This window comes from Salmo salar, chromosome 02 (genome assembly GCF_965601325.2).
Source record: "Salmo salar chromosome 02, fSalSal1, whole genome shotgun sequence".
Taxonomy (NCBI): Eukaryota; Metazoa; Chordata; class Actinopteri; order Salmoniformes; family Salmonidae; genus Salmo; species Salmo salar.
Window position 1 is genome coordinate 6,038,449 of NC_138292.1, and position 12,525 is coordinate 6,050,973.

A 12,525-nucleotide genomic window follows, 5' to 3' on the forward strand; every position below is an offset into this window, starting at 1 on the left:
GGGCTTCCCCTGCTGCTACCAGACTAATGGAATCAGTCACATGAGACACCCTGGCACATAGGGCTTCCCCTGCTGCTACCAGACTAATGGAATCAGTCACATGAGACACCCTGGCACATAGGGCTTCCCCTGCTGCTACCAGACTAATGGAATCAGTCACATGAGACACCCTGGCACACAGGGCTTCCCCTGCTGCTACCAGACTAATGGAATCATTCACATGAGACACCCTGGTACATAGGGCTTCCCCTGCTGCTACCAGACTAATGGAATCAGTCACATGAGACACCCTGGCACACAGGGCTTCCCCTGCTGCTACCAGACTAATGGAATCAGTCACATGAGACAACCTGGTACATAGGGCTTCCCCTGCTGCTACCAGACTAATGGAATCAGTCACATGAGACACCCTGGCACATAGGGCTTCCCCTGCTGCTACCAGACTAATGGAATCAGTCACATTATACACCCTGGTACACAGGGCTTCCCCTGCTGCTGCCAGAATCAGTCACATGAGACACCCTGGTACACAGGGCTTCCCCTGCTGCTACCAGACTAATGGAATCAGTCACATGAGACATCCTGGTACACAGGGCTTCCCCTGCTGCTACCAGACTAATGGAATCAGTCACATGAGACACCCTGGTACACAGGGCTTCCCCTGCTGCTACCAGAATCAGTCACATGAGACACCCTGGTACATAGGGCTTCCCCTGCTGCTACCAGACTAATGGAATCAGTCACATGAGACAACCTGGTACATAGGGCTTCCCCTGCTGCTACCAGACTAATGGAATCATTCACATGATACACCCTGGCACATAGGGCTTCCCCTGCTGCTACCAGACTAATGGAATCAGTCACATGAGACACCCTGGTACACAGGGCTTCCCCTGCTGCTACCAGACTAATGGAATCATTCACATGATACACCCTGGCACATAGGGCTTCCCCTGCTGCTACCAGACTAATGGAATCAGTCACATGAGACACCCTGGTACACAGGGCTTCCCCTGCTGCTACCAGACTAATGGAATCAGTCACATGAGACAACCTGGTACATAGGGCTTCCCCTGCTGCTACCAGACTAATGGAATCAGTCACATGAGACAACCTGGTACATAGGGCTTCCCCTGCTGCTACCAGACTAATGGAATCAGTCACATGAGACACCCTGGCACATAGGGCTTCCCTGCTGCTACCAGACTAATGGAATCAGTCACATGAGACACCCTGGTACACAGGGCTTCCCCTGCTGCTGCCAGAATCAGTCACATGAGACACCCTGGTACATAGGGCTTCCCCTGCTGCTACCAGACTAATGGAATCAGTCACATGATACACCCTGGTACACAGGGCTTCCCCTGCTGCTACCAGACTAATGGAATCAGTCACATGAGACACCCTGGCACACAGGGCTTCCCCTGCTGCTACCAGACTAATGGAATCAGTCACATGATACACCCTGGTACACAGGGCTTCCCCTGCTGCTACCAGACTAATGGAATCAGTCACATGAGACACCCTGGTACACAGGGCTTCCCCTGCTGCTACCAGAATCAGTCACATGAGACACCCTGGTACACAGGGCTTCCCCTGCTGCTACCAGACTCAGTCACATGAGAAAACCATGATGAACTACCATTATTAATTACTGAGCCTGGTCTACTTAGAGGACAGATCAGAGAACATAATGACCTTCTATAGAAGTCTGTCTACAGAGTGCTATTTGGGACACAGCCTTGGTGATATGAGGAAGTGGGTTTCAGGCAGCAGCGGGGCTCATACTCTAATGATATTGGAGGAGTCCCCTGTCTAGATGGTATTTACTTTGAATCAGGACTTTCTACGTCCTGTTCTTGTCCCTTTGTGGTGGAAGAGTCATGACTTTCTGCATTTTGTCAGAACCCCTAAGAGTATACAGTAGAGGCGTTTCTTCTAGAAGGTACCTTCAAGGACCTGCTGTAATCTACACCAGCCACAAAGAATATATGGCTGCATCCAAAATGGCACTCTATTCCTGCAAAGGTCAAAGGGTTCCATTTGGGACGCACACCATCGCACCTCCGGAACATCCATTACAGAGCTCTTTGCCTCTCTTTGTCTCTCACCATCACACCTGCGGAATATCCATTACAGAGCTCTTTGCCTCTCTCTGTTTCTCACCATCGCACCCCCGGAAAATCCATTACAGAGGTCTTTGCCTCTCTGTCTCTCACCATCATACCTTCGGAACATCCATTACAGAGCTCTTTGCCTCTCTGTCTCTCACCATCATACCTTCGGAACATCCATTAAAGAGGTCTTTGCCTCTCTGTCTCTTACCATCACACCTGCGGAACATCCAATATAGAGCTCTTTGCCTCTCTGGCTCTCACCATCACACCTCCGGAACATCCATTAAAGAGGTCTTTGCCTCTCTGTCTCTCACCATCGCACCTCCGGAACATCCATTACAGAGCTCTTTGCCTCTCTGTCTCTCACCATCACACCTTCGGAACATCCATTACAGAGCTCTTTGCCTCTCTTTGTCTCTCACCATCACACCTGCGGAATATCCATTACAGAGCTCTTTGCCTCTCTCTGTCTCTCACCATCGCACCCCCGGAAAATCCATTACAGAGGTCTTTGCCTCTCTGTCTCTCACCATCATACCTTCGGAACATCCATTACAGAGCTCTTTGCCTCTCTGTCTCTCACCATCATACCTTCGGAACATCCATTAAAGAGGTCTTTGCCTCTCTGTCTCTTACCATCACACCTGCGGAACATCCAATATAGAGCTCTTTGCCTCTCTGGCTCTCACCATCACACCTCCGGAACATCCATTAAAGAGGTCTTTGCCTCTCTGTCTCTCACCATCGCACCTCCGGAACATCCATTAAAGAGCTCTTTGCCTCTCTGTCTCTCACCATCACACCCCCGGAACATCCATTAAAGAGGTCTTTGCCTCTCTGTCTCTCACCATCACACCTCCGGAACATCCATTAGAGGTCTTTGCCTCTCTGTCTCTCACCATCACACCTCCGGAACATCCATTAAAGAGGTCTTTTCCTCTCTCTGTCTCTCACCATCACACCTCCGGAACATCCATTAAAGAGGTCTTTGCCTCTCTGTCTCTCACCATCACAACCCCAGAACATCTATTAAAGAGGTCTTTGCCTCTCTCTATCTCTCACCATCACACCTCCGGAACATCCATTAAAGAGGTCTTTGCCTCTCTCTATCTCTCACCATCACCAGCCACAGTATACAGTAAATACAATATAACCCTTGTCATGAGCTCTCCCCTCTCCTCTCATTTACAACCTGACAGTGAAAAATGCATGGGTAGCCATTTCAATGAATAGCAAAGTATGTGTGTCTGAGTGGTGATGGTAGAGCAGGGGGGCAATGTATCTAACTGATTCATTGCTTAGCAACCCTTAACCACCATTCTTAGTCTCTAGGGGTTGATTTATCCTGGATTTCTGGTAGAGAGGACCAGAGTGACTGGTAAGGTCTGGTAGAGAGGACCAGAGTGACTGGTAAGGTCTGGTAGAGAGGACCAGAGTGACTGGTAAGGTCTGGTAGAGAGGACCAGAGTGACTGGTAAGGTCTGGTAGAGAGGACCAGAGTGACTGGTAAGGTCTGGTAGAGAGGACCAGAGTGACTGGTAAGATCTGGTAGAGAGGACCAGAGTGACTGGTAAGGTCTGGTAGAGAGGACCAGAGTGACTGGTAAGATCTGGTAGAGAGGACCAGAGTGACTGGTAAGGTCTGGTAGAGAGGACCAGAGTGACTGGTAAGGTCTGGTAGAGAGGACCAGAGTGACTGGTAAGGTCTGGTAGAGAGGACCAGAGTGACTGGTAAGGTCTGGTAGAGAGGACCAGAGTGACTGGTAAGATCTGGTAGAGAGGACCAGAGTGACTGGTAAGGTCTGGTAGAGAGGACCAGAGTGACTGGTAAGGTCTGGTAGAGAGGACCAGAGTGACTGGTAGGGTCTGGTAGAGAGGACCAGAGTGACTGGTAAGATCTGGTAGAGAGGACCAGAGTGACTGGTAAGGTCTGGTAGAGAGGACCAGAGTGACTGGTAAGGTCTGGTAGAGAGGACCAGAGTGACTGGTAAGGTCTGGTAGAGAGGACCAGAGTGACTGGTAGGGTCTGGTAGAGAGGACCAGAGTGACTGGTAAGATCTGGCTGGTGGTAGAGAGGACCAGAGTGACTGGTAAGGTCTGGTAGAGAGGACCAGAGTGACTGGTAAGGTCTGGTAGAGAGGACCAGAGTGACTGGTAAGATCTGGTAGAGAGGACCAGAGTGACTGGTAAGATCTGGTAGAGAGGACCAGAGTGACTGGTAAGGTCTGGTAGAGAGGACCAGAGTGACTGGTAAGATCTGGTAGAGAGGACCAGAGTGACTGGTAAGATCTGGTAGAGAGGACCAGAGTGACTGGTAAGGTCTGGTAGAGAGGACCAGAGTGACTGGTAAGGTCTGGTAGAGAGGACCAGAGTGACTGGTAAGGTCTGGTAGAGAGGACCAGAGTGACTGGTAAGATCTGGTAGAGAGGACCAGAGTGACTGGTAAGATCTGGTAGAGAGGACCAGAGTGACTGGTAAGGTCTGGCTGGTGGTAGAGAGGACCAGAGTGACTGGTAAGGTCTGGTAGAGAGGACCAGAGTGACTGGTAAGGTCTGCCTGGTGGTAGAGAGGACCAGAGTGACTGGTAGGGTCTGGCTGGTGGTAGAGAGGACCAGAGTGACTGGTGGGGTCTGGCTGGTGGTAGAGAGGACCAGAGTGACTGGTAATATCTGGCTGGTGGTAGAGAGGACCAGAGTGACTGGTAAGGTCTGGTAGAGAGGACCAGAGTGACTGGTAAGGTCTGGTAGAGAGGACCAGAGTGACTGGTAGGGTCTGGTAGAGAGGACCAGAGTGACTGGTAAGATCTGGCTGGTGGTAACGAGGACCAGAGTGACTGGTAAGGTCTGGTAGAGAGGACCAGAGTGACTGGTAAGGTCTGGTAGAGAGGACCAGAGTGACTGGTAAGATCTGGTAGAGAGGACCAGAGTGACTGGTAAGATCTGGTAGAGAGGACCAGAGTGACTGGTAAGGTCTGGTAGAGAGGACCAGAATGACTGGTAAGGTCTGGTAGAGAGGACCAGAGTGACTGGTAAGGTCTGGTAGAGAGGACCAGAGTGACTGGTAAGATCTGGTAGAGAGGACCAGAGTGACTGGTAAGATCTGGTAGAGAGGACCAGAGTGACTGGTAAGGTCTGGTAGAGAGGACCAGAGTGACTGGTAAGGTCTGGTAGAGAGGACCAGAGTGACTGGTAAGGTCTGGTAGAGAGGACCAGAGTGACTGGTAAGGTCTGGTAGAGAGGACCAGAGTGACTGGTAAGATCTGGCTGGTGGTAGAGAGGACCAGAGTGACTGGTAAGATCTGGTAGAGAGGACCAGAGTGACTGGTAAGGTCTGGTAGAGAGGACCAGAGTGACTGGTAAGGTCTGCCTGGTGATAGAGAGGACCAGAGTGACTGGTAAGGTCTGGCTGGTGGTAGAGAGGACCAGAGTGACTGGTAGGGTCTGGTAGAGAGGACCAGAGTGACTGGTAAGGTCTGCCTGGTGATAGAGAGGACCAGAGTGACTGGTAAGATCTGCCTGGTGGTAGAGAGGACCAGAGTGACTGGTAAGGTCTGCCTGGTGGTAGAGAGGACCAGAGTGACTGGTAAGATCTGGCTGGTGGTAGAGAGGACCAGAGTGACTGGTAAGATCTGGCTGGTGGTAGAGAGGACCAGAGTGACTGGTAGGATCTGGCTGGTGGTAGAGAGGACCAGAGTGACTGGTAAGGTCTGGTAGAGAGGACCAGAGTGACTGGTAAGGTCTGGCTGGTGGTAGAGAGGACCAGAGTGACTGGTAAGGTCTGGCTGGTGGTAGAGAGGACCAGAGTGACTGGTAAGGTCTGGCTGGTGGTAGAGAGGACCAGAGTGACAGGTTGGGTCTGGCTGGTGGTAGAGAGGACCAGAGTGACTGGTAAGGTCTGGCTGGTGGTAGAGAGGACCAGAGTGACTGGTAAGATCTGGCTGGTGATAGAGAGGACCAGAGTGACTGGTAAGGTCTGCCTGGTGATAGAGAGGACCAGAGTGACTGGTAAGATCTGGCTGGTGGTAGAGAGGACCAGAGTGACTGGTAAGATCTGGCTGGTGGTAGAGAGGACCAGAGTGACTGGTAAGGTCTGGCTGGTGGTAGAGAGGACCAGAGTGACTGGTAAGATCTGGCTGGTGGTAGAGAGGACCAGAGTGACTGGTAAGGTCTGGCTGGTGGTAGAGAGGACCAGAGTGACTGGTAAGGTCTGGCTGGTGGTAGAGAGGACCAGAGTGACTGGTAAGATCTGGCTGGTGGTAGAGAGGACCAGAGTGACTGGTAAGATCTGGCTGGTGGTAGAGAGGACCAGAGTGACTGGGAAGGTCTTGCTGGTGGTAGAGAGGACCAGAGTGACTGGTAGGGTCTGGCTGGTGGTAGAGAGGACCAGAGTGACTGGTAAGATCTGGCTGGTGGTAGAGAGGACCAGAGTGACTGGTAAGATCTGGCTGGTGGTAGAGAGGACCAGAGTGGCTGGTAAGATCTGGCTGGTGGTAGAGAGGACCAGAGTGACTGGTAAGATCTGGCTGGTTGTAGAGAGGACCAGAGTGACTGGTTGGGTCTGGCTGGTGGTAGAGAGGACCAGAGTGACTGGTGGGGTCTGGCTGGTGGTAGAGAGGACCAGAGTGACTGGTAAGGTCTGGCTGGTGGTAGAGAGGACCAGAGTGACTGGTAAGATCTGGCTGGTGATAGAGAGGACCAGAGTGACTGGTAAGGTCTGGCTGGTGGTAGAGAGGACCAGAGTGACTGGTAAGATCTGGCTGGTGGTAGAGAGGACCAGAGTGACTGGTAAGATCTGGCTGGTGGTAGAGAGGACCAGAGTGACTGGTAAGATCTGGCTGGTGATAGAGAGGACCAGAGTGACTGGTAAGATCTGGCTGGTGGTAGAGAGGACCAGAGTGACTGGTAAGGTCTGGCTGGTGGTAGAGAGGACCAGAGTGACTGGTAAGATCTGGCTGGTGGTAGAGAGGACCAGAGTGACTGGTAAGATCTGGCTGGTGGTAGAGAGGACCAGAGTGACTGGTAAGGTCTGGCTGGTGGTAGAGAGGACCAGAGTGACTGGTAAGGTCTGGCTGGTGGTAGAGAGGACCAGAGTGACTGGTAAGATCTGGCTGGTGATAGAGAGGACCAGAGTGACTGGTAAGATCTGGCTGGTGGTAGAGAGGTCCAGAGTGACTGGTTGGGTCTGGCTGGTGGTAGAGAGGACCAGAGTGACTGGTAAGATCTGGCTGGTGGTAGAGAGGACCAGAGTGACTGGTAAGATCTGGCTGGTGGTAGAGAGGACCAGAGTGACTGGTAAGATCTGGCTGGTGGTAGAGAGGACCAGAGTGACTGGTAAGATCTGGCTGGTGGTAGAGAGGACCAGAGTGACTGGTAAGATCTGGCTGGTGGTAGAGAGGACCAGAGTGACTGGTAAGATCTGGCTGGTGATAGAGAGGACCAGAGTGACTGGTAAGATCTGGCTGGTGGTAGAGAGGACCAGAGTGACTGGTAGGGTCTGGCTGGTGGTAGAGAGGACCAGAGTGACTGGTAAGATCTGGCTGGTGGTAGAGAGGACCTGAGTGACTGGTAAGATCTGGCTGGTGGTAGAGAGGACCAGAGTGACTGGTAGGGTCTGGCTGGTGGTAGAGAGGACCAGAGTGACTGGTAAGATCTGGCTGGTGGTAGAGAGGACCAGAGTGACTGGTAAGATCCGGCTGGTGATAGAGAGGACCAGAGTGACTGGTAAGGTCTGGCTGGTGGTAGAGAGGACCAGAGTGACTGGTAGGGTCTGGCTGGTGGTAGAAAGGACCAGAGTGACTGGTAAGGTCTGGCTGGTGGTAGAGAGGACCAGAGTGACTGGTAAGGTCTGGCTGGTGGTAGAGAGGACCAGAGTGACTGGTAAGATCTGGCTGGTGGTAGAGAGGACCAGAGTGACTGGTAAGTTCTGGCTGGTGGTAGAGAGGACCAGAGTGACTGGTAAGATCTGGCTGGTGGTAGAGAGGACCAGAGTGACTGGTAAGGTCTGGCTGGTGGTAGAGAGGACCAGAGTGACTGGTAAGATCTGGCTGGTGGTAGAGAGGACCAGAGTGACTGGTAAGGTCTGGCTGGTGGTAGAGAGGACCAGAGTGACTGGTAAGATCTCGCTGGTGGTAGAGAGGACCAGAGTGACTGGTAAGGTCTGGCTGGTGGTAGAGAGGACCAGAGTGACTGGTAAGATCTGGCTGGTGGTAGAGAGGACCAGAGTGACTGGTAAGATCTGGCTGGTGGTAGAGAGGACCAGAGTGACTGGTAAGATCTGGCTGGTGGTAGAGAGGACCAGAGTGACTGGTAAGGTCTGGCTGGTGGTAGAGAGGACCAGAGTGACTGGTAAGGTCTGGCTGGTGGTAGAGAGGACCAGAGTGACTGGTAAGATCTGGCTGGTGGTAGAGAGGACCAGAGTGACTGGTAAGATCTGGCTGGTGGTAGAGAGGACCAGAGTGACTGGTAAGATCTGCCTGGTGGTAGAGAGGACCAGAGTGACTGGTAGGGTCTGGCTGGTGGTAGAGAGGACCAGAGTGACTGGTAAGATCTTGCTGGTGGTAGAGAGGACCAGAGTGACTGGTAAGATCCGGCTGGTGATAGAGAGGACCAGAGTGACTGGTAAGGTCTGGCTGGTGGTAGAGAGGACCAGAGTGACTGGTAGGGTCTGGCTGGTGGTAGAAAGGACCAGAGTGACTGGTAAGGTCTGGCTGGTGGTAGAGAGGACCAGAGTGACTGGTAAGGTCTGGCTGGTGGTAGAGAGGACCAGAGTGACTGGTAAGATCTGGCTGGTGGTAGAGAGGACCAGAGTGACTGGTAAGATCTGGCTGGTGGTAGAGAGGACCAGAGTGACTGGTAGGGTCTGGCTGGTGGTAGAGAGGACCAGAGTGACTGGTAAGATCTGGCTGGTGGTAGAGAGGACCAGAGTGACTGGTAAGATCCGGCTGGTGATAGAGAGGACCAGAGTGACTGGTAAGGTCTGGCTGGTGGTAGAGAGGACCAGAGTGACTGGTAGGGTCTGGCTGGTGGTAGAAAGGACCAGAGTGACTGGTAAGGTCTGGCTGGTGGTAGAGAGGACCAGAGTGACTGGTAAGGTCTGGCTGGTGGTAGAGAGGACCAGAGTGACTGGTAAGATCTGGCTGGTGGTAGAGAGGTCCAGAGTGACTGGTAAGTTCTGGCTGGTGGTAGAGAGGACCAGAGTGACTGGTAAGATCTGGCTGGTGGTAGAGAGGACCAGAGTGACTGGTAAGGTCTGGCTGGTGGTAGAGAGGACCAGAGTGACTGGTAAGATCTGGCTGGTGGTAGAGAGGACCAGAGTGACTGGTAAGGTCTGGCTGGTGGTAGAGAGGACCAGAGTGACTGGTAAGATCTCGCTGGTGGTAGAGAGGACCAGAGTGACTGGTAAGGTCTGGCTGGTGGTAGAGAGGACCAGAGTGACTGGTAAGATCTGGCTGGTGGTAGAGAGGACCAGAGTGACTGGTAAGATCTGGCTGGTGGTAGAGAGGACCAGAGTGACTGGTAAGATCTGGCTGGTGGTAGAGAGGACCAGAGTGACTGGTAAGGTCTGGCTGGTGGTAGAGAGGACCAGAGTGACTGGTAAGGTCTGGCTGGTGGTAGAGAGGACCAGAGTGACTGGTAAGATCTGGCTGGTGGTAGAGAGGACCAGAGTGACTGGTAAGATCTGGCTGGTGGTAGAGAGGACCAGAGTGACTGGTAAGATCTGGCTGGTGGTAGAGAGGACCAGAGTTACTGGTTGGGTCTGGTAGAGAGGACCAGAGTGACTGGTTGGGTCTGGTAGAGAAATATGAACACTTAATCTGTTGGCCTTGCTGCTTCTGCTCTCTGCCTCTGCTCTCTGCCTCTCTCTTCATTGCCATTACCACATCTCTCAGGGCCAGGATGGGGACTGTGTGTGTGTGTGTGTGTGTGTGTGGGGGTGTGTGTGTGTGTGTGTGTGTGTGTGTGTGTGTGTGTGTGTGTGTGTGTGTGTGTGTGTGTGTGTGTGTGTGTGTGTGTGTGTGTGTGTGTGTGTGTGTGTGTGTGTGTGTGTGTGTGTGTGTGTGTGTGTGTGTGTGTGTGTGTGTGTGTGTGTGTGTGTGTATAGCTGACAGGGAAGATTTCAGGGCTGGTGGTTGTTTGTGCCAGGATCTGGTCTTACAGCACAACATTAATCACACTCCTCTCCTCTCCACTACTCTCCTCTGCATAACATCCCCACCTTTCATTGATATGCTTTACGACCACTCTTGTAAAGTTGTGGCAAAAGATACATATTTTATAACCTCATAGCTAAGTTATAATTATGTTTGGAATGGGCTGGGTGAGTTGTAGGAGACTGGATACACACAGCAGAGCTTTGGCAGGTGTTGAGATGTTCACCATTCAGACCTGAATTAATAAGGTTTCTCATGTTGTAAATGAGATGTTCACCATTCAGACCTGAATTAATAAGGTTTCTCATCTTGTATATGAGATGTTGACCATTCAGACCTGAATTAATAAGGTTTCTCATCTTGTAAATGAGATGTTGACCATTCAGAGCTGAATTAATAAGGTTTCTCATGTTGTAAATCACTTTGACTCTGTATTTTGTTATTTTGTTTGCAGGGTATTAGTGGATCTCCTGGCGGACCAGGAAGAGATGGACCAGTTGGACAGAGGGTAACAGTCTATTCATGTTGTTTGACTTACAGATTAATTATTTGTATTATGTATTGTATGTATATTCTGTTCGTATGATCTGTTCAAAGCCTGAGCGCCCTGAGCTCTTTAGCTCAATTTGAATATTAAAGCCAAATCATTTTTTTCCCTTCATCTTTTGAAGCCCGTAATTCTGTTTCCTTCCTCACAGGAACATAACACTGACGTTTTTATTTCATGATGCTTTAAATCACTGGCTTAAAGCTCACGAGATGTTAACCGAATGCTGTTTTGATTTCCCTATGAACCCATTTCATCGCTCATACTCTGACACAGCACTTAAATAAATGTGTTGTAAATAAATGAGTTATGAGATATCGAACCTTCATAATCCACATTTTTATCCCAAAGACTGACGAAAGCAACACAGGCTGCTACAGCAACAGAACGGTTTTCGGGTCAACTTACCTGACATTAAGTCAACTAATTCCCAACGATGTTACCATATGATTTTCACTTTTCCACTTACAGTATATCTCATCAGAATCTGCTTTAGTATCACACAAGCTTCTGCACTGATCCAACAGATATGGAAAAGAAAACACTAGTATAAAGTGATATAGAATCTCCATCTTGTTATCCACTCATGGCTCCTCAACGACAGCCATAAGCTGACAACTCCCAAGATCCTCTAAGGTTTTCTAAAATCATATCTCAGGGGTCAACACTGTTATCTAGATGTATACATGACATGGATAATGATGGTGACGATGATGATGCTTACAGCTAAAATGTTACAAATCACCTTAAGAGTAATTTTCATGAAGAATGGAACACTTTACTGTACTGTAAATGACAGTGCCTGATTGGTTCATTCCCTGTAATATTGTCCAGTTGCCAAAGACTCTGATGGAATATATGTAACGGTACACCTCAGAACCATGCTGCTGTGGATGTAGAGAGCCATCTGTGTTTGGAACATCTGATGCCAAGAGAGATCAGAACAGAAAAACAATAGCCTCCTCTTGGGAATCAGTTAGAGTAACACAGGACATCATTAATCATGATAGCCTTCTTCTCTCAATTAACTATCTGTGACTAAACAAGACCAGGGATTTCCTTAGCCATTATTCCTTTGGATTAGGTCCCATTTTTGTGTTTAATTTACCTAATTATTACATAATTGCAGTTTGACACAGTTAGTTGACACTGTATTTGGACAGAAAGTGGCTTGCTTTTCTTTATTCTCCAGGGTGATAAACCACAGTTCTGGGTCTGCTGTTCTTTATGGAGGAGCCCCTATGCCCAACTCCAGCCCCACTCCACAGCCCCTCTTGGCTTTCACTAGTCCCCATTCCATCTCCAGCCCTGCTTTCTGGCCCCTCCTCCAGCTACATGACCTTCAGAAGGCCTCACTCTAGAGCCTCGTTATGAGGTTTTACTGGGAGGTGTTTACGGCTTGACTGGGGGTTGACTCCCACACTGGGGGACTGGTCGTCCCACTCTGGCAGAGAGAATGGGCTTGGAAGCAGCCATGCTGAACTACAGAAAACCATAGAAAAGACAAGCCATAGGTCATAGATGAGGATTTGTGTTGGTTATGTGCCCATGAGGAACACTTTCTCTAATTGGCTTGTCCTGCAACACTCCTTGGGTTGTGGTGCAACTTTCAGTCGGTTCAATGGGGCTCCCGAGTGGCGCAGCGGTCTAAGGCTCTGCATCTCAGTGCTAGAGGCGTCACTACAGACCCTGGTTCAGCGGTCTAAGGCTCTG

The 12,525-nt window shown here is 50.6% G+C and overlaps 1 protein-coding gene across 4 annotated transcripts in view; it reads left to right on the forward strand.

The window, feature by feature from the left end:
* LOC106573090 (collagen alpha-1(XIV) chain) overlaps positions 1–12,525 on the forward strand; it is a 258,521-nt gene that overhangs the window by 212,624 nt on the left and 33,372 nt on the right. For all 4 annotated transcript variants that reach the window (XM_082959258.1, XM_082959260.1, XM_082959256.1 and 1 more), the window contains exon 40: positions 10,720–10,773. In XM_082959258.1, the coding sequence (XP_082815384.1) occupies positions 10,720–10,773 (54 nt within the window). The remainder of the gene's footprint in view (positions 1–10,719; positions 10,774–12,525) is intronic.